At 42.9% G+C, this 25,873-nt stretch overlaps 2 protein-coding genes across 3 annotated transcripts in view; one reads left to right on the top strand and one right to left on the bottom strand.

Annotated features, from left to right (window-relative positions):
* Positions 1-7,871: 7,871 nt before the first annotated feature.
* On the bottom strand, positions 7,872-11,189 carry LOC311502045 (putative fibroblast growth factor 1). The gene is made up of 4 exons (XM_084564158.1): positions 11,026-11,189; positions 8,995-9,211; positions 8,481-8,584; positions 7,872-8,121 (listed from the first exon to the last, which is right to left on the bottom strand). The coding sequence occupies exons 1-4, from the start codon at positions 11,065-11,067 to the stop codon at positions 7,936-7,938; spliced, it is 549 nt and encodes a 182-aa protein (XP_084420284.1). The 5' UTR covers positions 11,068-11,189; the 3' UTR covers positions 7,872-7,935.
* Positions 11,190-16,073: 4,884 nt separating this feature from the next.
* LOC311502912 (rho GTPase-activating protein 26-like) overlaps positions 16,074-25,873 on the top strand; it is a 75,222-nt gene continuing 65,422 nt past the window's right edge. The window contains exons 1-2 of one of the 2 annotated variants that reach the window (XM_084565358.1): positions 16,074-16,484; positions 16,557-16,889. In XM_084565358.1, coding sequence (XP_084421484.1) covers positions 16,736-16,889 — 154 coding nt within the window. In that variant the 5' untranslated portion in view covers positions 16,074-16,484; positions 16,557-16,735. Of the gene's footprint in view, positions 16,890-25,873 lie in introns of both variants that reach the window. The other variant, XM_084565357.1, reaches the window with a different exon arrangement.

The raw sequence follows: 25,873 nt of genomic DNA, 5'->3' as shown, positions 1-25,873 counted from the left end.
ATTTAAATCTGGCTAAGTGGATATTGTCATCTTGCATAGCCATTCATCAGTTCAGCAACTCTGGCTTTCCGCTGACTTTACTCAGAGGCTAGACAGCCAGCCAGACACTAGTTGTTGATTGTGGTAGAAAAAGAAATCCCTTTATTTTCCCTTTTGGAGGTATGTCGCCCAATTGCCTCAATGAAAAGGTCTAATCATCATAGAATCAATCTGGGTTTGCTTGAAGACATAATAACAACCCAAGTGCATGGTAAAAAAAATGCAGCATTACCAAGCATTGCTACGAAACCTTCACAAATTTAATACGGTTAGGCAACTCAGAGCACGTAATTCATGTTACTTATTAAGTAAGTGTTTTGTTTTCTTCTCCAGCGTTTGACCAGTTCTCAGTTTCCCCCTGATCTTCAACAACTTCACACTCCTTGAAACCTGAAACGGAGTCACTCATAAATAGAATCCATGCAACGATCATGGTTTCGGAGAAAGCAACCTAGAACGAATATTCCTTTTATTTTCTTACTTTTCGTACCTTTCCATCAGTCCCCCGCTTTCCGCCCTTCCCTCTCTCGTCTCTTCCTCCCTCCTCCACCTCTCCACCTACTGAGGTCAGCGGCAAACAATAAGCCACTTCAAAAGGCGGGTTTACTTTAGACATTCCATTTGGAGAGCGGGAGAACAATTATAGCTACTCCCCTGGTCTGGGAACACACAAAAAGGATGTTGCCTAAAAACAGAAAGGAGAGGAAGTGGCGAAAGAATAAAATAGGGAGTGAGTACGGCAGAAAGAAAGAGAGAGGAAGCCACAGTATCCTGCAATGACATGGTCACAGCCGCAACCAAACACTATGCGATATCTGGGATGTGTGGAATGCGAGATATTTGCCATAAATAGGCTTCAGCTGTTTGTTCAGAGATCTATTTTTCCTTCAGTCGGACAAGCCGTTTTTTTCTGTCTCTCTCCTTTTTATTTTCATGTTCTGAATGACAGGAAGGGGAAAGGGAAGCGGAAAGAGATAAGAGGTTAAACTTGGACGTTTCTTTCCCAGAAAGGAGACTGGGCAGCGACGGAGAGAAGAGTGGGAGTAATGGCTTTGCTTACGCATTTACTGCCAGAATTAGAATTATTCCATGATGACTTCCAGGGAAATGAAAAGAGGATACTGTAACGCCTTTATTTTTTTTCGTCATGTCCTTGACACTAGTGAAGTCATGCATTTACTTTTTTGCGAAAGGAGGGAATTTTCTGCTTCTCTTGGTACATAAAATATATATCGTTTTAATACAACATTATCTATTTAGCAAGAGTGTAAGGCTGATTTAAAAGAAAGATACTAAAAATAAATAAGAATTGCAACAAAAAATGTGCATTAAGATAGTTTAAGCCAACAAAAATAGTACTTTTTGTTTTTGCTTTCCATCCTAATAAGACGTTTTCCCATATTTAGCCTTACTGTTATCTATTTATTCCCTGGGACATTACAAATCACTTCCTCGTGAAGCTGTGAGCTAAGTTTTGGTTTCTATTTTCCCGACGTGACAATGGGAAAAGAAGTGAACAATACCTCACAGTAGAACAGTTGGTTCTTTCCTTTGTTCTGAACGTCATCAGGAAGTCTAAAAGCTCACACGTACTTGGAAAGACGCGGCGAAAAAAAGGTGTTTTTGGGAGGAAGGAAGCGGGGCGAAGATGCTGAGGGACATGTCAGGACATCATTTGGGTAAATCATCAGTGTATGTGTCTGTAGATGTGCGAGTGAGTGTGTTTTAAATAATCCCTGGGTGTCAGACTGTAATATGCAAATCTTCAGGATGTTGAAAGGATAATAGGAAAAAAAAGGTGATATGACTTCACTGCTAACTATTCCGTTCGGGATATTTTTGACCATCACTGGCGTCATCGCTGCAAGTTGGTGTGTTTGTGTATGTGAGACATCACAGCTGAAAAGACAGGCCAGCTTCCGGTTTTGATAAGGTGTGTGTGTGTGTGTGACTGTGTGCTTTCTCAACTAAAACAATGGGTGACAGTTCTCCCATATTTGCGGAAGTACAAGCAGTGATTTAGAGAGTCACACTTAGACTGTGTGGGTCTGTGTGTACAAGTCACACTGAGTGCAGGTGCGACAGGGGGAAACAATCGCCCCTATTTATTATCCTCCTTCTCTCACAGTGTTGAGAAGAATTTGTGAGATCCTTCTCTTCTTAAAAAAAAAAAAAAAAAAAAAAACTTGCTTTCTGCGTGGGTATGATTAATGAAAGGGCAAACATTATTTGCAGTTTCATTATGGGTTGCAAACTCCCATGTGGCAGCAGTCTAACCGATCCTGACTCAACATCCTTATTTTCCACCTTCCTGCATGTGAAACATCCTGTGTTGACTCTGAATGCTGACACAGGGGATAAATCCCGAGGTGCTGAATCATATGATAGGAGGAAAAAATAAAAAAATAAAAAATTATTCAAATTTCCCATCGACAGTGATAAAACGGCGCGTCACAAACACAGTTATTCCTTTCATGAGCGTCAACCAGCTACGCTTTCAGATAAAACAAAATGAATCAAATTGACATGTTGCCGTATCCCTGTCGCATTTTCAGGAACCCTGAATTCTTGCAGATAACATTTTACTTCATCATCTGAGACACTGAAGCTTCCATATAATACAAAACCAGATATTATGTTTAAAAGAAGTTTTACAACTCGGGGAGATAAGCTTATCTTCTTCTTTGCCAATATTTAGATAGAACAACTGGTACCACTGTATTATGAAGTTAGCTCTAAGGCCTAGCATGCAGGAGGAAATAACTAGCCTTCCAGGCACTTCTCAAACTCACAAACACATTTAATACGGTTCAAAGAATAAACTACTCCTTGAACTACTCCCTACCTAAGAAACTAGCACGTAAAGCTTAGAGTAAGTCCAATCAGTCTTTAGCGTTGCTATTTCTGAACATGATCATTGTCCTCTGTTGCTATCAGCTGTCATTTCAGATCTGAATTGCCGTGACCATCCTCCTCTACCTTGTTCACGTCCAGTCTTCACATCAGGCTCCGCTCCTCAACCCGCCCAGATCTCCACCGCCATTGTCACGGTGACGTCGCAGTTGGGTCTAATCAGCCGAGACTCACGTTTCTCTCATTGTGCACATTGTAAAATAAATAAAACCTTCATAGTCTCACCTAATTTAAATGTCACTTGCATTATCTTGTCACCGGTGCCAGCCAATAAACCTGAATAAACGTGTTGGTTGTTACGTTCATCTGCAGCTCTGGTCTGCAAATGCTTTGATTCGGTCATTCGGGGAACCATAACCACTTACACGAACACCACCAGCGATCAGTGAGAGGTTAAAACATCACGTGCAGCTTTGATAAACTCAGCCCTTCATCGCGTTGGAAGCTTAGAGCTCCACTGAACAAGTGTTGAGTTACTTTTGGCGCATTTTTCTCTTCGTTTTGCCAAAAGAGTGCAGGAACTTTGGCCACGAGCCGCCGTGAAACGACACAGAGATTATCTAAAGGTGACAATCTCTCAGGACTCGCTTCTTTCATCAGCCAAAGAACAACTGTGTCAGTTTCTCTTTGCTGTGTGAGTTTGTTGGTTGACAAATGCTGAGTCTCTCTCTCTCTCTCTCTCTCTCTCTCTCTCTCTCTCTCTCTCTCTCTCTCTGAGGGAAGGCTGCATGTTTGGAGCCCCTCAGAATGTGTCTATCCAGCACAAAGCATCTATTAGGAAAACAGTTGCTGTAGGGCAAACCACAAGCATCCGGGCGATTCTCTGGGTTGTCAAAATGCTCCCTCTCGCTTTCACTGTCCCCCCTGGTTTCTCGCTCTCTCTCTCTCGCCGCTCTTGCTCTGTCTCCCTCCTCTTGTCTCAGAGAGCAGTAGCAGATGAGGGGGACCGGTGTCAGCATTTCCCGTTGGATCAGCTGACGGATATGCATCCTATGTTTCCGCTCCTGTTGGTGCGTGAGCGTGAGTGGGTGCTTGTGTGTAGGAGAAAGGTGAAAGGAACAGCATGCATACAGTAACACTGACAAAGCGTCCCTGTTTCCATTATGAGGCCACCTGAACAGGATGAGAATGAAGGGAGAGCACAGATGGGTAGAGCACAGCAACCACGGGGGCTCCTAAGAAATGGGTCACTAATTGTGTTAGGTTTATGCAAAAGCTGCAGCAACAGCGCAGACCCTAGCGCTGTAACTGACCCAATGTAAAAGGCGGTTTATACTTCTGCTTTAAGTTGGCGTAGAGGCTTCACAGGCCCCTACGCAGAGCCTTAGCAGAGCCTAGCGCCGTAGCTGATGTGCAACTCCCCAGAAATGTAACCACGTGTCGCGGCGACGCAGACTACAAGAGCTATGATTGGTCCGCTTGGTAGTAGCGTGTTTCTGCTTTAGTTTTTCTGGCTGCTTCTCCATCTCCGCAATTTTTAAATAGATTGTTTTGGATCAATAAAGGATCGGTAAGGTTAACTGAGGAGGTTCGGAGATGCGGACATTCGCATGACTCGTGTCGGCAAAATTTTGTTGAAAGTTTCAGTCGCCGACTGGCAAACAAGACACAGCGCCGACGAGCGTTTGGGCGGCGTTGTTAAAGAGCGAGCCAGACTGACGGGCGCACAAGTATAAATGGCTCACACCGACGTTGGCTATGTGCATAAGTTACAGTGTCTATGTCTCGCAGTGCCCTAAAAGAGCCTTAATGGGCAAGATTTCTCAAATGCTTAAATATGCTTTAAAGAGGCATTGCGCCGAAAACGAAGCTCCGAAAATTACCCCTCATCTAAATGTATAAATCTGTAATCATGCAATTCCAAGAGCTTTTTTGATGTTGGCAAGTCAAAGTTAAAGAGCTGCTGGAATAGTAAAACAAATAAAGGAAAGAACAAAGAAATGTTTGCAGAAAATAAAAGAAGAAAGCAAAAAGCCAGAGATGGAGGTCGGAGGAAACTTGAAGTTGAGAGACAGGCAGGAAGGGAGCGCAAAGAAAGACAGAACTGAGAAAAGAGAGACGAGTAACAGATGAGAGAATGTGTCCCAGTTCCAGGGTGTGTACGTGTTGATTGTGTGCATGTGTGTGTGTGTGTGTGTGTGTGTGTCTGTGTCTGCTAGAGTGGTTTGTGTTGCAAGGATCTTGGCTGCTGTCAGGCTAGGGGACTCCCAGAGGAAGCCAGTCCTTGTTCAGTTTACAGTGAATGATTCCCTTCCTGCCCTGCACAGCCCTGCAGGCCAGTGGCCAACCAGGTTCATGTGTGTGTGTGATGTTCTGTGTGTGTGCGTGTGTGTATGTGTGTGTGCTTCATAGGGTGGCCTGGTGGAAAGAAGGACATACACACTCCTGTAAATGAGAGGTCACGGGTTGTGTAATAGTCAGTGTTTGTAGATCAACAGCTATGTGTCCGGTCAGTGTCCAGGAGTAAAAGAGGCCTACCTGTTTGTTTTTCTACTCTATTTTTGCACGCCAAAGGTCACGAAAACACATTTGCAATTAAAGACAAATGTCTCCTTTGTTATTAAAAGGAAATTAAAGCTACTTTAATCATTAATTGGTTGTTTCCTCACACGTTCTTTTAGACAGTCACGGGGTTAAATCTCAACTGTGGTACAAATAAACTGATTAAGCAGTAATCTTTTTTTGTAGCTAAACAACTGATCTTAGTTTAAATGCAAAAATGTATGGAAATTATATCTTTTCGGAGAGATTCTAACGTGCAAACTAGCTGCAATTGTGAATATGCATGGGTGCAGTGGAGTAAAATGTGCAGGGTTTCCCTCAGAAGTGCAGCAGACTGGAGGTATTTATACAGTAATATTATAGCTGACGCACTTGCAAGTCAAATACTGTTAATACATCAACTGAGAATGTAAAATTGCCCTGAAAAACAAATCAGGGGACGGAAAGTGGGATAGGGAGTAGTTTATTCAGCTCTGATCTGACATTTGCAGAAAATATTTTTTAAAGTGGGGAAGTCTAGAACTATTGCTCAATTTGAAATAGTAATTTGTCACACGCCTGCTACTTGGATAAGTAATAATCCTACTGTAATATTCCCCCGCCAGCTCCATTTAAATCCCACAATAATATAGAAATTGTTGGGGAGGCATGAATCAGCTCCAGCCCTCCCAAAAACACTTTAAACCTGCGTTCCAGTGTGTTTTTTTTTTTTTTTCCTTTCCTGGCACGGCGTTTCAGGCCATGTTCTGTTTCAGCCGTTACACATTAGGCGTGGATTAGATGAAGAATGCCGTCGCTTTCAGAAATGTGGTGAAAATACTTGATCGGGGTGAGTGGAGGGGCCTTCTGTGTTTGTGTTGTGCTGCTGTCAGCTGTCACAGGATTCATGGCTGCAGTAGTTTCAGATGGAAAACAGCAACCGGCAAAGGACACTAGATCCTTCAATCCGGTTGCATCAAACCTAGAAACTTTTTACAGTGTGCACAAACTGTGACTAAGAATCCAAATACTACTAATTTTGGTATTATGTGATAGTGTTTTATTTAGGCAAAGATAAGAAAGGAAGCTCTCTTTGTGCCAGATCTCATCAGTTATAGTACATCATTCTTCATGGGGTGATTTTTTTCTTCCCCTCCTTGTCATAATGTACACTGTTTCTGCAATTCCTTTTTCAGATGTTTTCTTTTACGCCGATCTGCTGTCACATCCTGTCGGACGGTTAATGTGTTGTCATAACCCTTATGCAGCCTCTGCAGCTGACTAAACACGTGCAATTCACAGCAGCCTCGTGCGGTTTCTTGAATTTACCTGTTGCATTCACGGTTTACGTTTGAGCATGCACAGATAATAAAACCCAAGACAAAATCAGTGGAGCTTTTAATTCCCCTAGGAGTGAAAACGCCACAGAACCTAAAGCAATGCTGCCCTCTTGTGGCCTAACATAAAAACACAGAACAGGCACACTGGACACTTGATTGATTTTTTTGAAAGAACTAAGACGTAAAGCGGAGTAAATTAAACATTTATTTATTGATAATAATGCAGATTTATTTCATACACGTAAATAGGCTGAATACAATATGTATTACTTTGTGAAAAGGTGACCAAGTTACCTTTTACATACATCACTGTGAATTTTCTGTTACAGTTTTGAGTAAAATTAAATGCTTCTAGCGACAAACCTTAATAAATAAATATTCACAATAGTAATTTAACCTAGCATAATATTACAGTAAAATAAAAGGTTTTATTTTATTATATATATATTATATATATGTATGTGTATCATGAAACTGTGATATTTTACCCTTGTGAAAGAAAACAGAAATATAAATGTGGTTCAGGCACTGCTTAACCGGAAACATGTAATCATTTTTTTTTCTCTTCTGAAAATCAACCAAAACCTAAGTCTTCACATTTGTCTTGAGGACTGTCAGCAGACCATGTGCACGCAAAAACAAAATCACTACAACAAAGGTTTCAGTGTCGTCATGGCTCACCTAGCACAAATATGATATCAGCTCCTGCAGATCTTCCTAATACAATTTTATATTCGTTAGAATTATCCTTCTGTACTGGGAACTTTAAGAAAAACGTTCATTCCTTTGGTCTGAATTCGCTCCAGATGGTCGGCCTTTTTTATTTTCATTGCTTCGCTGGTTTCCTTTGTACCAGACATGATCAATCGTAAAACTATTTTTGTGTAAAAGCCTTTCTTTGGCTTCCCCCCAGCTGTGGTATTTCAAAGTGAACACATATTTATCAAACCTGACACCATGCACTGATCCTCCACATAGCTTCTGTCTGCAGGAAGAGGAACAGTGGGTTCGAACAAGCATTATTAACATGGAGACAGAGCTCGGGATAACTGTAACACGGCGTTAAGCGTTGATTTAAAGTGACCTCATGATACGTTGTCCAGCATAACAGTGAACTAATAATGTGCATTAAAAAGATTGCCGCTCCTGGTGCCATCTTGGTTTACGTGCTCCCCGCGGACCTAGGCAGGAAATAGATGGCCTTCTGACCCTGGTGGGTGTCGGGTCCCGCTTTGGGCTGGCCGTTCCTCTTCAAGGCAACATACCAGCTGTACTTCTGAGAGCGATATGTGTTGTAGTGGTTCTCCTCGTACTTCTCCAGGAAGTAACACTCATCGTTCAGTGCTTGCTGAGACACGAACATCAATAAAAATCATGAGGGAAAGAACAAGCAGAAGAAAGTTGCCTAAACAACTGAGCAGAATCGAATCTACATGTTAAATCTGTAATTCCTTAAATGCATCTGTTGCTCATCTCTTCATTGTTAATTCCCAATGACAAATTCTTACTCACAGTTGTTTATATTGTGCCAAAACTGTGTGCAAACTCTGTGATTTTCCAGTGTTTTGAAATTGTGATAATCACAGCTTTGGATAAAAATGTCTATTAGGTAATAGTTAAGACGAGATAACAGTGTGGGAACATTTGTGACATGATTTTATATCAATTTACTACATGTGAGGAAATATAAAAAGAAAACCAACTCACAGATCCGTAGAGACGTCCATTTTTGTTCATGGCCAGGTAGCGTCCGGTCCTCTCACCTTTGATGACCACCACTCCAACGCTCACAGCCTTCAGCCTCAGGATGTCTGCAAGCAAACATTACGACACATGACGTAGCCACGTGACTTTATTTTTTCCTCTTCAAGGTTAAATTGGAAGATTTAAACTCAATGTAACAACCACTTCCCGAAAACAAATATTTGCCCAGCGTTTTGTTTTCAGGGAAACCAGACGCTAGTCGTCCAAATGTGTACACAGGGCAAGAATTTATGATCGCAAACCCACATCTCTGGGCAGCTTTACCGCGACTCCTAAGTTCAAATACTTTCAGTCTGTTCAGTAAGTCCAGATGACTTCTAACTAAAACATACTGAGTCGATCTTTTGTATTTTATCATTACTTTATTATTAAGTTAAAACTTTCAACTAAAGCTCCAGTCAACTCTCCTAAAAGTCTTTTACAGCCTCAAACCCCGACAGATGTTTTTGTTTCTCACCATAAGGGTCATCTTCCTGCCTCCCTCCACTCACAGTTCCGTCTGGTGAAATCCTCAGGTGGTATCCTCCGTTCAGACTGTAGAGCCTGGTCAGTGTCCGTTGCTCGTGGCTGGAGAGGTCCAGAGACGCAGGTCCGAACGGCAGCACCGTGACGTCTCCCTCGGACATTCTGCAGAGAGTTTGAGGCGTGGATGAAGCGGAGGAGTGATGTCCCGTCTGCAACGACAGAGGAGATCCACTATGTTCACTGTCCATGTCACCTGGACTGTGTCTGAGACACGAGAGGTAAACAGGAGGTTGAGGACTAGAAACCCTCCTCCAGCCTTCTAATGTCCCTTCCTTCTCCCCCTGTCTGCGTCTCTGTTTGACACACGTTTCTTTATGAAGTGATTAAGCCGGCCAGGAATCACCTGGATGGAGGCCAGGAAGAGCAGATACATGACCCAACTTGTTTTCTGACTCCGCATCACTTCAGCTTTTTTTCTTTGCGAAAATAAATCATTGATGGTGATGGTGACGTAACGTTGCACCTGGAATCAGTGCAAAGCCACATAACAAAATAAAGAGCATGTGGACACAATAACTGACCGAGACATGTGCAGCGATAGTTTTATGTCGCAAAGTGGCAGCAAGTGAAAGAGAGGAGAAATAGAAAGCGGACGTAACCCATTAACACGAGACTGTAATCTCCTCCAGAGGAATGCTGTAGCCTTTCTCCTCACACTGTTTGAAGCATTGGTTTGTATTAACACCCTGCATTCAATTGTCAAACAAATCACCAGCAGCCACATGCTGGAAATCTTTCCACTTGTGGAGCTAGCATCCGACCTTCCCCTGTCTGCCTTACCCGTGAACTCTTCGCTTCCTCCAAATCTGATCCAAAAAACCCAAATCAAGCCAATTCTAAAGCCACGGTGTCAGTGTAGTCTCTATAACCTTGGCGAGTAGTGATCCCATAGCAGCAGTAGCTGTCACGAAGTCTGTCCTGTGAAATGGAAAAAGCCGTGCCGGCCCCAGTCAGCGTCGGTACGGTAACAGCTCTGGTCTTTGTTATCATTTGAGACCCAGAGGTATAGCCGCTAGAGCAAAGCGAGCCCACATCTGGAATTCCTTGGAAGAAACACAGTGAAGAGGGGAAATGAGAGTGGGAGAAGGAAAGTGAAAGCCAGGAGAGGAATGTAAGGCCTACCCACTCACGGTCAGTTTTCCTAAGTACTAGACTTGGAGAGGAGGCTAGCGGGGTTATTTGTTGGTTCCAGACTGGATTCTGGGACCTTCGGACACAGAGGGGATGACGTCAAAAGTCCATGAGTGGGAGGTGAGACTGAACCTGTGTGTGCATTTGGATGACGTCCGAGCTAAAGTAAAGTTATACAGGGGATATAAACAGTTGAGGGAAGCCAAACAGACATAAAGCACGGCTACAAGTGGGTTTGCTCTAAAAGTTTTGATATCTCTGCACCAGATATTAAAACCTATACCTCTCTGGCTCAGTTCAGAACATTTTAATCAGTATTTATTCCCTCTTATCTGTTTTGTTTTGGATTGTAGCCATCTGTGTGCCTTCTATTACATCATTTTTATATCTTGTTTGCCTTATCTATCTCTCCCTGAAATCCATATCGAATTGTGAAATAGGACGTTCAGATATGCAGCTCCTTCTTCTCCCTGGAATCTGTTGCAGAATTCATTAAATATTAGGGAGCTAGATGTTTTTGATTTATTCATAATGCCCCTGATTGACCTTTGTTGTTTGACTTCTTAAATGTGGAATGCCTGTAATACACTGTACGTCTGTAATCTGGATTGTCTCGTGTGTTTTTTTAATCCTCAGGACTCTCCACCCCAAAAAAAGTTTAATCTTAACGGGACTGTTTTCCTGGTTAAATAAAGGCAATAATAAGTGTTTATTTTAAGCCGTGCTCAGTCACTGTAAAGCAGTTTAAATTGTTCTAGCAGCAAAGATCACAAAAGTTAGACTCCCACACAAACTAACAAGACTCCTCTAATGTAATGAGTCTGTCACCTACCTGTGAGAAAGTCATATGACACTGCCCCGGGTGAGCCAGCATGTCCTCTTCTTCTCCTTCTTCTTCTTCTTCTTCTTCTTACTTGTGGCAAACCTTCTCACTCTTTTCTCCACCAGAGATGCGTATGGACTTTAGAGGCTTTAAAGAATGTATTTGTACTCCATCCATCCCCCCCCCCCCCCTTCCCTCACCTCACCACCCCCTCTGCCAACGTCAGAGGACTCATTTTAACAGGCCAACGTCAGGACTAAAATTACCAGCGTGCCTCGAGTGGAGAGGGGAAGGAGGGAGACGGGCCGAGACGGAGTGACGCAAGTGTCCAGGCCATGGGGGCCGACCAGATCCCGGAAATGTTTGAGGCCGCCCGTCTGACTGGGCGCTGATACATTCCCATAGCCGTGTCCTCCTGGAGACACTGGTGAGCAACGCAATGCAAACGACATTTCGTTGGGAATGACTTCAGGGAATGACTTCAGTTCCCAGAATTAATCTTACATAAAGCCAGGATCCTTTGCAGTCTGAGCCAGGTTTCTGCTCAGCTGCATATCCCATATAGGATTACAGGACTTCTCATGCTTCTCATTTCTAAAGAAGGCAGGTACAGTGATGTGAGTCATGATTCCAGCGAAAGGTGGTACTTGAACAAAAAAATCAGTTTATAAGTTATAATTCTGGAAGATGCATTAGAAAGCCTCATGAATGTTGGATTTTGACACGTCTCACGTGAGAATGGCTTCCAAGAATCTATTTTTGCACACTTGAATGACAATAAAGAGCCGTGATGTACAGGCCGGGTGAATTATTCACAGTGGTTCGCCTTTTATCCTTCTTAATGGATGCACGTCCCTCCATAATTCATCTTCTGCAGTACATCGGTATTTTAAAAACCACTCAGCCATTCTCAGCGTGAGAAAAAAAACTATGAAGGGAATGTGCAGCGAAAATAAATAAATAAATGTGACGACACTTTTCTCTCATCTTATCCATGAGCACTGAGCCTGTTTTCCTTATCTCTTTCAACCAGGAGATGGCAGAATAGGTCAAGGTTTTGTGAAAACTGATCACAAACTCCCACAAAAAAAAAAAGTGTGAAATTCAAATGGCACGTTGGCTGGATAATAAAAAAGAAACGCTGTCATTTGTTCACCAGCCAGTTTCTAACGTTGCGAGTGTGACATGTGACATTTCCTAGTTTGTCTCCTTTGTCAGTTTGGGTTTCCTCCATTATAAGAATACACCGATCAGCCACAACATTATGACAGGAAACAACACTGACCATCTTGTGACAATCCAGTGTTCTGCTGGGAAACTTCAGGACCTGGCATTCATTTGTGTGGATGTTACTTAGACATGTAGCACCCACCTAGACCAGACCAGGCACCCCCACCCCATTGCAATGACACTCCTTGATGTCAGCAGCCATCCCCAGCAGGACACACACACACACAGAAACAGTTTAGGAACAACTCAAAAAAAAAAAACATGAAAACAGCATGAGGTGTTGACCTGGCCTCCAAATTCACCAGATCCCAAACTGATCAAGTATCTGTGGGATGATCCACAGAGGCCCCTCCCCTCGAAGGCCCCCCACTAACAACATTCACCACAGGACACACTCAGAAGGCCCATGTCCATTCTCTGATGGGTCATAATGTTATGGCTGATCGGTGTATAGGATTAATATTATTATTAGTTTATAAAATTAGTTCTCTGATTATTGAGATTGTTTCTCTGTTGCTCTATATGACCCTGAAATAATCCAAGATATAACCTGCATGACATTTTACAGTTAGCAAGAGTAAATCCAGATGTGTTGTTTCAAGACGCTGGAACAAACAGCAGCTAGAACAAATCACATTTACGTCACAACTCTTGTAATTTGGGACAATGCTGAACGTGTTTGTGTTCATCACGTGCACCTGACTACAAACCGGTTGCTTCTGGTTCCTGAGCTACGGCCTCCTCCTGCATCTTTTGCACGGAAACAACAGGCGACTTCCTGCAAATGGCAAATCTGTGTACACCACGCTGTGGCAGATGGAGAAATGAGCGAGCGACCAGACGCCTCGATCTGCTTTTGGCAGAGGAAGTGGCGCTTCTAAATCGGTGCCCTTTTTCACACGTGAACCGCAGGCGAACAAATGTGTCACTGGCACGCACTGTTTGAAAAGCATTAGATCTGAATGGAGGTGGCACTGTCACTAACAGGCTGGTTATCAGGTCAGCTCAAATATGAACTGGACTTTTCCTTTTTTAACTCAAATCACCCCGTCGTCTTCTTGGAGAAAATAAATAGTTTGGGGCTTTTGCATCCAATCACTGGGTTGTAGTAGTGTGCATTGATACACCAGGATTTTAAAAAAAGGCCTCTATGGCAGCAGACAGGAAAAGCACTGGTATATCAAATAATGTTGAAGCCACATTTAAACATCCAAAGAAGGTTGTGTGAATTTCCCTACCATTAATTTTTATTCTTGCACCTTGGGTGGCACAGTGGTGAGGTGGTTAGCACTGATGCCTCACAGCGAGAAGGTCACCGGTTTGAATCCATGGACTGGCTGGCCCTTCTGTGTGGAGTGTTCATGTTCTCCTTGTGTCTGCGTGGGCGTGTGAGTATGAATGGTTGTCTGTCTCTCTGTGTTAGCCCTGCGATGGACTGGCGACCTGTACAGGGTGTACCCCTGCCTCTTGTCCGATGACAGCTGGGATAGGCTCTTAACAGGAATTACCGGGTATAGAAAATGAATGAATGATTTACACCTCAATTTATAAATGAATTAATGAATTAACTTTATTGTCATTATGCACAGCAGTGATGGATTTGTGTTGTGGCTACTCTCTAAACATCAACAAAAGGCACAGAGGTAAAATAACATAAAAGTAAAATAAATAAGCCCCAATAAAGAGTGTAAAATTTGGTGTAGAAGCCTATGTTTATACCGTTCTAGTTGGGGGCAATTATACCAATTTTTTTCCAGTACATCGTCCTGCCAGAAGGGGGCGCCAGAGATGATCGCGCCGGAGCAGGCACCTCTACACAGAAATTCCCCGCTCTGGTTGAGATGACATCAGCGTCTCCTCCCACCAACCAGGCTGCAGGGAAGGCTGTGGGCAAAGATCGTCTATAGTTGGGAAGATGTTATACTCAACAATTTAAAACAATAATAATTATTATTATTACGTCTCCATATAAGCATGTTGTTGTTTCTTAGGTGCAAGGTCCCACTTGTTTAACTTTGAATGCCTGTTGCTAAAATATTTTTCATTCATAGAAATAAAATTAGCTCTTAAATTTGGCCCTATGTTTGTATATACACCCTGTGTTTGTATATCTTCACTGGTAAGCACACTTACTTCTCCACAAGTTATTGCATCTACAGCTTCATTCATTATTTTTATTTTGAGGGAGACCTTAATTATCATTATGTTAAAATTGATAATTTAATTCAATGAATGTCAACATGCCACACTCAAAGTGATTCCAACGTAAAGATGCGCTCTGTGTGTTTCACGAAACTGAACAAATTTGGAATTATTTAACAGGGTTCTGGTGCTGGCTCATGAAGTTGGTAACGAAAAACAACTTGGAGACACTTTGTCTTCTTGTACACTTGCTGTTTGCTATGAGATGCTTCCTCCTCTGTTGATCTTTGAGTCTCGCCTTAAAGTCCCTGAATAATTTAAGAGAATGGGACACTCAGTATCATGGATCAAGTCTGGTATCAAGCTTTGGTTTTAGATTGTTGATTAGCAACTTTAGTAATTTTTTCAGTATATTCTGTGATATATACGTGTAATACGTTTACAAAAAGGGCCTGGGCCGTCTATTATACCACTTAAGTCTCGTTCATATCTGACCAGGAACTCTTTAGCTGTATGTTATCCCATTATTTGTTCTCCTCCTAATTATAGATAGATATTTATGTTCAGCGCTTCCGTCCTTATGTTTCTACAGATATTCATGTTTATCACGGCATGGACCACAGAGACGTTGCTGATGACCGCGTGACTCTCGTGCCACCCTGAAACTGACATTTTTGGAAACTATGAATAAGCCTATGTGATGAGTTGCCCAGTTTGCAACAGAAGAGGAAATTCCCTGCATTTGGGACATGGGTATAGACATACTGATGACTACTTAAGAAAAAATGTAAACTTGTGACCGATTAGGCATAACATTATGACCACCTTCCTAGTGTGTAGGTCTCCGCTGTGCCTCCCAAACACTTGTGACTCATCAGATAATAGACATGGGCCTTCTGATGGTGCCCTGTGGTGTCTGGCAACAAGATGTTGTCAGTGGGGGCCTTTGGGTCCTATGGGTTGAGGGGAGGGACCTCTGTGGATCATCCCACAGATACTTGATCAGTTTGGGATCTAGTGAATTTGGAGGCCAGGACAACACCTTATGCTGTTTTTTATGTTTTTTTTTGTGTCAGGATGCATCCTGCTAGGGATGGCTGCTGCCATGAATGAGTGTCATGGCTATGGGGTTGGGGTGCCTGGTCTGGTCTAGGTGGGTGCTACATGTCTAAGTAACATCCACATGAATGAATGACCGTCAGGTCCAAAAGTTTCCCGGCAGAACATTGTACTGTCACAAGATGATCAGTTTTATTTACTTCTCCTGTCGGTGGTTTTAATGTTGTGGCTGATCGTATGTGTGTATTGCTAAGTAGCAAAATGATTAGTTGATTGGCTTGATACACATTTGTGTAAACAGATCTTTATTGAGGTTGTTATAAAGATTTCTTTTCTAGTTTCAAGTCTGTTTCTCTAATGCTAATGCTATGCTATCATGTAAATTTTAAAAAAGTGACAAATAGGCCGATGTACTTATTTATTGTTATTTATATTATTTTTTAATGTGACAGTATTGAAAATGCAACATGAATTAGTTTGAGAAGTTCAGCTCCAACTCTTTCAGGGTCATCACCAGCAGTTGTAGAAACGGTGAGCCCTCTTCGTTTTCCATCCTCTCTTTGCCCTACAAGCAAGTCAAAAACACGCCCCCTCAAAGGGTCAGCGCCCCTAGTCCGGCCATCTGATTGGCTGAGGCAGACGTCAATCAGGGTATTATCCGTGTCGGGGTAGGTTGATTACGGGCTGCGGCGCTGAGCTGAGCGGGGCTAAGGAGAGAGCATTGCATTTAAAACCGCCCAGGGAAGACACCGCATTTACGAGTTTAGGTTTTTTTTATTTAGCCTGCTTGCCTCCCTCCCTCTCCCTCTCTCCCTCCTTCCTCGCCAAGGTTTGGACTCTGTCCGGTCCAGAATGAGTTGGTCGAGAGGAATGCAGCACCGGCTTTACCTGAGCAAGTGGACGGCTGTTCTCTGAAGCCCACTTATTCCTGCTTTGACTCTTTTTTTTTTTATCCTGTTTTAATTGGTGTCGGGTTGCTGCTGTGCTGCCTGGTCTCCTCTCGGTCCTGTGAAGTTTTAAAGAAGAAGGTTATGCAGGTAGTCATTCCTCCAGGATACACCTCCGCCCTGTTGTTTACATCTTGTAATTGGATTTCCCATCATTTGCAGCAGTTGTAGCAGCAGCAGCAGCAGCAGCAGCAACAGCAGTAGCAGCACAGGTTTTCTCCCTCCTTCCTCCTCCTTCCTCCTCCTCCTCCTCTTCCTCTTCACCTTCGCCCCCTCCTCCTGTTGGGAGCTCTCAGCCGGGGTCGTCCAGGTTGTGTCTTGGCCGGTGTCGGTGCAGCATCATGGGACTACCTGCCCTGGAGTTCAGCGACTGCTACCTGGACAGCCCACAGTTCAGGGAGAGGCTCAAGTCTCACGAACTGGAGCTGGACAAGACCAACAAGTTCATCAAGGAGCTGATCAAGGACGGCAAGGCGCTGATCCAGGCTCTGAAAAGTAAGTTGGAAACGGTGTCTATTGCAAATAAATAATCTCATTTTGGTGCATGTGTGTTTGGGCAGAATGAGAAAGTTGAGATGCGTCCAGGATGTGTTTGGAAGAGATACCTGCCGCCCTGGAAGTCTGACCTAAAGTGACTTGACTTGACCTCACTGGAGTCATATGAAAACCTCACCACTGGTCTCTGTGTGTGTGTGTGTGTGTGTGTGTGTGTGTGTGTGTCTTACTGATAAGACACATATAACAGAAGGCAGGCGGGTGAATGCTGAGCAGTGCATGGTGTCCTCTCAAGCTGTCGGCACATTTGTTCCCATCATCTCACATTATGAGGCGTTCAGAGTGTGCCTCATCCACGCTGATGAGCGCTGGCGTTTGTGTTTAATGCTGAGCCACCGGATGCTGTGGAATAGCAGTTGCAAATGGCAGAATAATCGATTTGTTTTTTTCACGTGTGATCTCATGAATGAAAAACTGGAGAAGAGGATACCAGAGCAGTATAGAAATAAAGGTATTATGGGAGCAGGGCTGGATTATAAAATAATAATAATAAAATCAAATAATTTTATGTCATACATGAAGTTTAAAGTCACAGCCGGCAAGTATTCAAACATTTGGCTGTCTTTGCTGTGGTATACACACGAACTGTGACCATAGGGAAGGTGAGGATAGGTTACAAAAGTATACACTGATCAGCCACAACATTAAAACCACTGACAGGAGAAGTGAATAACATTGACCATCTTGTGACAATTCAACATTCTGCTGGGAAACATTTGGACCTGGCATTCATTCACGTGGATGTCACTTAGACATGTAGCACCCACCTAGACAGGACCAGGCACCCCCACCCCATAGCAATGACACTCCTTGATGGCAGCAGTCATCCCCAGCAGGATGCAGCCTGACACAGGCACACACACGCAAAAACGCTTTAGGACCCAAAGTCCCCCACTAACAACATCCTGTTACCAGACACCACAGGACACCCTCAGAAGGCCCATGTCCATTCTCCTGATGAATCACAACTGTTTTGGAGGCACGAGGGAGACCTACACAATATCAGGAAGGTGGTCATAATGTTATGCCTGATTGGTGTATATTTGTACAGGTCATGTCTGAGTGCTTACACAATGTTAAATCTTTACAAGCTGTTCTACTCTAAAAAATATCTATTTGAATAAAAACTCTCATCAACCCAGCAGAGGCGGTTCTGATTAGGACGATGTGATTTGTGACGGCGTCCTTAAACAAAACAATACGGATGACTGAACATCACCTTGACCAGAATCATAACCCACTTTGGAGACGTCTTAACCCTGTCTCCAACAAGAAGAAAAAAACAAAACTAATTGATATCCAGTGAAGGAAATATGTAATGTAGGGATTTCACTCATTGTAGGCAAGTGGTATGAACCTCTGAGCTGCTGTTCACATGATCTTCGCCAAAAGATTTAAAAGAAGTCAAAGGCACGGGTGGATGGACCTCTGGTAGCAGGACCAAAGGAGCACCTGGAGTAACGCCAGGCATCAGTGCTCCTAGATGGGAGCCAACTCGAGCTTGTCTCCGGAGGGATTCATTGATCAGAGGGCTCTTAGCTCAGAATTAACGCCAGTAAAGACACCATCATCAGTATCTTAAGTGCCTGGATCTGTTGCAGCGGCTGGCAAGTTAGCAAATAGCCACTGGTGGCTAAACAACACAACAACAGATGTGGCCGCCCAGTGAATCAGCAGATCGTGGAAGTCGGCAGGCCTCAAATAGGATACACGACAATTGTTCTTTTTCAGTGTATTATTTACACCAATCACATTCAGATTGGACAAATCCTGGAAAGCTTCAGGTTTGATTGGGCTTTTAGATAACCTGAACTTTGCACCCCTGTTAAGTTATCAGCTGTACCTTTAAAAGTTAACAAGCTCAGTCCTCTGTCACCACAAAGCCCTGGTCAGCTGATGTGCAGCTATAAAGACGGCTTTTGTCCGTTCGTGACATCTAGAAATCAAACAGCCTGACGTTATTCACTGAGGTTAGGGTGAGAGGAAATCATTTCCTCGTTCTGTTCCATTGTAGCAGTGTGCTGCCCGACAAAGAGCAAGTCAGCAAATCTTCCTAGTTAATGTTTTCATACCCGTGCTCTACAGCATTGTGTGCTTTTGGAGCGGTCCTCTTCTGCGCTGTTCATCTCGTGCGCTGTATCTCTTGGCACACCTTGACATCTCCTCTTCTTCACAGGGCATTTAGAGGATGCGTCACTCTCCGGGAACTTTTAACAGTTACTAAATCGTGCTAGAGATTTCAAAAAGTCTTCTGACATCTTGCACATCGTGCCATCCATGCTGCTCAGAGCTGGCACATGCCCCTGCAGACTGGATATGATAAGGCTGACTCCGCGAAAGAGGGGTCACTCTGTCACTAGACATGAGGGGCTTATTATTATAAAGGTTGTGACACACCAAGCCGACAGTTGGCCAAAATGTTTAAGCGGTGTCGGAACACGTCAGGTGAAAGAGATGGCAGTTAAGCTTAGGGAACCAGTACGCAAGAAGAGGATGTGACGAAAGTAAGAAGATGACAAATTAAAGAGGCCAGCTAATTTTTCATCTTCATCTCTTCTGAACATTCAAATATACAGTTTGCTATTTGACTGAATAAAGATGAACGACAGAACTGCTCCCCAAAAGTGAGGGCAAAGCAAGTAGAGCTCCCCCTGGTGACTGGCTGCAGTATAGGTCATAAGCTCCACCCCCTCCTTGTTAGTGGATGGGACTTGGGCCAAATGGGAAGAGGTCAAATACATTTTTAGATCATTTTAGGTAGATAATCCAAAATTTCCTTGTAACTGGTGGAGGTAGAGCAGAGCGCAGTAATAATTAAACGAAAACGCAACTGAGTCTAGAGGAAGCACTGCACATACTCTGGCTCTAAATTCGCAAGATGGCGCTGCCTGTATCCCCGGTAAAATAGCGTCAGTTTGACCAATGCAAGGAAGTGGGGACGCTTCGTCCATATTTAGATACAGAAGCGACGTGATGGGGCGTCCTAGTTGGCCCTTGTTGCTACAAGTTCTTTTATGTGGATTAGGTGTGCCTGGGCCTAAGGCGAAAACAAAATGATTTGTAGGAACTGGTGATTATGTTCTGATGAAAACATAATTATGAATGTACTCCATTACTGCTTATGGATCCCATCTAATACTACAAACTGGTCCTTTAAAAACATAACTTTTGCAAATGCAGTATTCTGATGATATTGTGCTGCCTTGTTGTTGAGTTAGAATCACAAATCTTGGTTGAATTTCAACTGTGAAATCTCTAGTTCCACAATGTTACACGTACAGTTTTGTCAGTTGTCTCCTGCAGATGTTGCAATATACAATCGTACAACTTGTGTAATTATTCATCTAGAACACAGGTTTCACACATCGCCACTGCTGCTAATTTATAGCAACACACCATCCTGTTTGTGGGTGTCAAACTGGTCTATGCAGCAAGTACACATGTAGTCACTTTCAGACCGATGCCTGTACACATGCACAAACACGCAAACTCTGCTGCAGCATAGGCTTGAAAACCACAAAGTGTCCCTTGAGTAAGTACTTTTAAAAGGTACATAAACTTGGTGACAGAAGTACGCATACAGATACTGTGTATGTATATATATATATATATATATATATATATATGCAGACGCTTAGTCAAAAATGCTTATGTGTTAGCCAGATGTCATTTAAGGGCAGACTTGGCTTGTTATTACGCAGGCTGTAGAAATGTCTGGCTCTCTGCTCCACCTCTAACATGACACGGCTCAATCAGCCAAACAAACCCTAATTACCAGCTGGGCCATTCATTGGTGCTCGGAGGGAAATGGGACACTGTGTTTAGACAGTTTATATGACACCGACACATGATGTTGCCATGTTTTCAGCTGGAAGTGTGTCACTTGGCTCGGCACGGTATGAACGTCTGAGCGTGTGTGACTCCTGAAGTTTGTTGCAGAGAAGTCATGGAGCAAAATGTGAGACAGTTTGATAGGCGAGGTACTAGCTTTTCTAGAAACAAAACATGTTAACGTTTCAATTGGATTCCACATAACTAAGAAAAGTAGGAATGTACTCTTTGTTATACATTGGATCATTTAGTTTTTAAAGGTGGAGGTAAAGGATTTTGTCGCTTCCTACAGATATCTAGTGAATTTGGAGGCCTTGTCAACACCTTCTGTTTTCTGACACAACAAAATAAATGAAACTTTATGTAGTAAAGTCCTGAAGCAGTTCATTTTGCAGCTTCGGGCCAGAAATGCAACATTATTGCTGCAATTGCTTGTGTAATGTGCATATTTGAAGTGTTGCATTGCTAACATCTTGTGTTGTTTGTGCTAGTCTTATCTTAGTAAATGGTTTGATCATACACTTGCAACCTTCAACAGTCAAAAAGACTATTCATGCATTCGCTGTATATATTAGACAATAACTAGTTTGATGTCTCAGACGTTCACAGTCATGGAGTAGTTTTTCATAAAAAGGTGTCAGATGCATAAACTCTGTCAGTACACACAAAACATACATTAGTTGTGAATCTAAAAAAACATGAGCAGGTATAATGCATGTATGCATTGTTTTCTCTGCCTTTTAATTCCAGTGCAATAATACATTTTAAGTAGGTGCAGGAATGCCCTGGAATATCTGTTTGCATATTGATACAACTGCAAAGCCACTCTTTGGACCTGTCTGTGAGAAACACGACAAAGGGGTAGTGTTTGTGATGGTGCTGTTCTACACCACAAAAACAGCTGTCATTATGTGTGACTATAAAAGGCTAAGTCTATTTACATGACCTGCACCACAAATTCATCACGTGTGACCCATCATCAGTGATATTTTAATCATTACTGTAAGCTAGCAAGCCTTACCTTGTGTTTTCATGTCAACCTATTCATATCACCTGCACATATTTTAAGAAAACTTTATTTGGTTGGAGTCATGTATGAGGTGTGCACACTCTTCTTTTATAAATACCAATTTATTGTTTCAAAAATCGTCTATGCTTCTAAACAGTACAACTGTGAAGTTAGTAATGTTTTAGTCTGAGAGTTATCATTAAGACATGACATGCCCAAATTCCTTAACCATTAAATTGTGCATTTTGGCCATATGGTATGTTCTTGAACAAGTGTTAATGAAGTCCATATGCACTTTCAATGTGGGTTACAGTGTGGGTTTGTGAGTGTATTGATGTCACCAGATGGAGGATTAACATGTCAGGAGGACATGTACTGATCCACCGTTCAGTATAGACAATAGACAAAGAGGGACATGGTGGATGACACAGGAAAGTGTCTGTTGAATTATAAAATCATAAAAAGATCTTAGTATTTTTAATTTTGAAACTATCCCAATTTCAATGCACACATTGTAGGGGCTTCAAGAGTTGTTTAAGGGTTTAAGCTGGTAGATGCATTGTTGCTTTTCTGATAGCTAGTACCTTAAGAGAATGCCTCTCTGACTGTAATTTAGTTCATAATGGTCGTGATGGACAGACCGGATTTAGATTTGTAAAACGAAGCATGTTGATGTTGTGTCTTTGGCGAAATAATTGATAACGTACCCCCAAACTGACTTTAGTTTCAAGAAATGAAGATGCATGCCACCCTGAAAAGTACCAGTGTACACAGATCAGCCACCACATTAAAACCCTTGACAGGAAGTACACAACATTGATCATCTTGTGACAATTCAGTGTTCTGCTGGGAAACTTCTGGACCTGGCATTCGTGTAGCACCCACTTAGACCAGACCAGGCACCTCCACCCCATAGCAATGACACCCCCAGCAGGATGCAGCCTGGCACAGGGACAACACAAAAATGGTTTAGGAACATCTCAAAAAACATGAAAAACAGAAGATGTTGACCTGGCCTCCAAATTCACTAGATCCCAAACTGATTAAATATCTGTGGGATGATCCACAGAGGCCCCCTCCCCTCAACCCATAGGACCCAAAGGCCCCCACTAACAACATCCTGTTGCCAGACACCACAGGACACCCTCAGAAGGCCCATGTCCATTCTCTGATGAGTCACAACTGTTTTGGAGGCACAGGGGAGACGTACACAATATTAGGAATGTGGTCGTAATGTTATGCTTGATCAGTGCATACACACTCACTTGCCAGATCATTAAGCACACTGATGAAAATTAATGTATTGTATTATAGCCGTCCTGTAGTATATCTTGCCTTCATGAAAGTTGTGATATTCAGCTTTGGTTGAATATATTTAATCACACAGTTGTTCCAGCATAAACTGAACATTTCATGTACCTAATCTTTTGGCATGTAAGGAGTGCATATCAAAGGCTTGACCCTAGAAGCGCGCACATTGTTCAGACTTGTGCACATGCGGCCTGTTGCTGGTTAAAAACAGCCGTGCACCCATTAGCGGCATCTTGATAACGACTTCATTCGCTTTGACTTGCAGTTGAACCTTTTAACTGCCCGTAGCAACCTCACAAACAAGCGGCCGGCTAACGGAGCGCTAATAGTGTGCAAATGTCCCACAGAAGGTGAAGTTGGAATTCCCTGCGACGCGCCACGCACTATCACAATGCATGACTCTCTCTCCATCTTCTTCTCTCTTATACCTTCTGTCTTTGTTTCGCCGTACCCACCCACTGCGCCGTTGGTGAGTAAGGAGAAGGGTAATGGCAGTCATTCAGGGGCTCCACTGTCAACTGTGCTGATAGATGAGGGTCATGCACACACAAACGCACCCCCCCCCCACCATAACTAATTCTCAATTATGGCAGGGGTTTAACCCTCTTTTTTAAAAGAAGAGTATGTGCTGGGGGGCAAATGAGAGAAAGAGTAAGCATGAGAGAAAGAAGCGGTGGTGGTGGGGTCTTTAAAAGCTGACATGGCCTTATTTTCTAACTGCCTATAGAGGACATTGGAGCTGAGCAATCTAGGTTATGGACGCAAAAGAGTAGAAGAGGAAGAAGATGGAAAGAAGATAGAATTGGGGACAGAGGAGGGAGGCGGTGCGTCTGAAGGCATTCGCTTAACTACTGTACATCACATCACACTGGAACAAAGATGAGAGAAGGGCGTGCACGTCTTTGTGTGCATGCATCATATCGTATGCAGCTCTTCCTGCGTCTCCCCCATTTTAAGTACATTTTCTCCTTGCTTGAGATTAGTGTGTGGATGTGCATGTGCAGGGAACCTGTCCATGCGTCTGTGTGTGTGTTGCCACTGCAGTACAGAACAGTGGGGGTTGGGGGTCTTCCTCGAGCTGTGACGTAGCACGGAGGAGAAGGAAACTAGGGCACGACTCAGCTCAGCGTTTTTACCATTGTTGCTTGGCTGTTGTCAGCGCAGACTGTCTGGCACATGAAGACGCTGGATCAAAATTGCGTATATTTGTTCTCAAGAAATGAAAGGAGCAGTGACGCTCACCCAGCCTTGCAACGTGTTTGCACAATTTGTTGCAAAATACTGGATTTTTTAGTAAGAAGACAGTTTGCTAGGTTACATTTTTAGGTGTGAGGTAAGGTTTCCCTTGTGATAAAACCACAACCAATGTCGTTTTTTTTGTGTTGAGTATGTGAAACATTAGACAAAAATAAGATTTCCTAAAATCTATCTGGTTATCACAGACCCAGAGACATTCATTCATTCATTCATTCGTAAAAGGAACAACTTGACAGATTACATAAGCATGATAAACGACTTAATGAATATCTAAACTCATCAACAGGTTGTATTCATTATTCATTCATTTTAAGTAACTGCTTGTCCTCTGGAGGGTTGTGGAGTGGCTGAAAGCTAGAATACCGGGAGAGAACCTACGCAGACACAGGGAAAACATACCAACTACACACAGAAAGGCACCCAGTGGATTCAAACCTAGAACCTTCTTGCTATAAGGCATCAGTTCTAACTACCACACCACTGTGCTGCCCTTCTAAGAATGTATTAGGTTCATATCTCAGGTCATCAGATACATTAATAATGAACATTTGTTGCAGAAACTGCATGAATATACATATTAAAAAGTGGCATAGATCATAATCACCACAAGCAGAAGTAGGGCGTCTGCCTTAATCTCATTAGTTGAATCTTTCATGTCGAGCATTGGACACCGGCCGGACTGAAGCTGGTAAATATTTTAGTTTGGGGACTTGTTTAGTTACACGGCCCTGCAGTGATCGAGTAACTCAACCCAATGCATGATACAATGCTGGTATGTCTCCGCCAATATCTCCCCAAAAATGCAGGCACTTGTCGATGTAACAAGATTTCCTTTGCTTGTCAACAGGTATTCTTCTTCCAATGTGAAGTGTCAAATGCACATAAAATGTTGCACAGGCCTAGGTAGAGCATATTCTAAAGGAAACAAATTAAGAAAATGAAAAAACTAAAAATAACTATGAGGTGTACAGGGTTAAGAATGTGTCACCAGGGGAACTGAAAGAGGAAGTGCAAGAGCAGCAGGTTGCTTTTCTCATGGCATAGTCATAAATGTGCACATGTGGCCCTTTCTAATTCAAAACGCTATCGCGTAGCGTACGCGAAACTGTTGAGAAGGAAGTGAGCTTCAACGCATAAGACATCGGTGTGTTTAAATTTAAATCACCTCGGCTACATCAGGTCTGGTGATTGAAATACTCATCTGGCACTTCCAGTAAGTTAATTGCAGAACTGTAAGTGACATAAAGTGCATGCATACGTGCTGATGACTCATGCAAGACCTTCGACACCTTCTGCACATAAGTGTAATGTTGCACTGGCAGATCTGTCTGTCACATCTAGATCTTTGGTATGTTGCAGCATCATCAATTATAAAGCTGTTAACTTGTAAATCTGAGGTGTACATGGAATATACTCATTTTAACTAGTGTTCATGAGTGTAGCTGAATGCAATTGAGGCCAACTGCCACTTATATGAGATGCTGTCAATCGAAAACCAACTTGGTTCAAGAATGTT

This window comes from Chelon labrosus (genome assembly GCF_963514085.1).
Source record: "Chelon labrosus genome assembly, chromosome: 17".
Taxonomy (NCBI): domain Eukaryota; kingdom Metazoa; phylum Chordata; class Actinopteri; order Mugiliformes; family Mugilidae; genus Chelon; species Chelon labrosus.
Note: the sequence above shows the minus strand (reverse complement) of the source record. Positions and strands in the feature narration are given on the sequence as shown.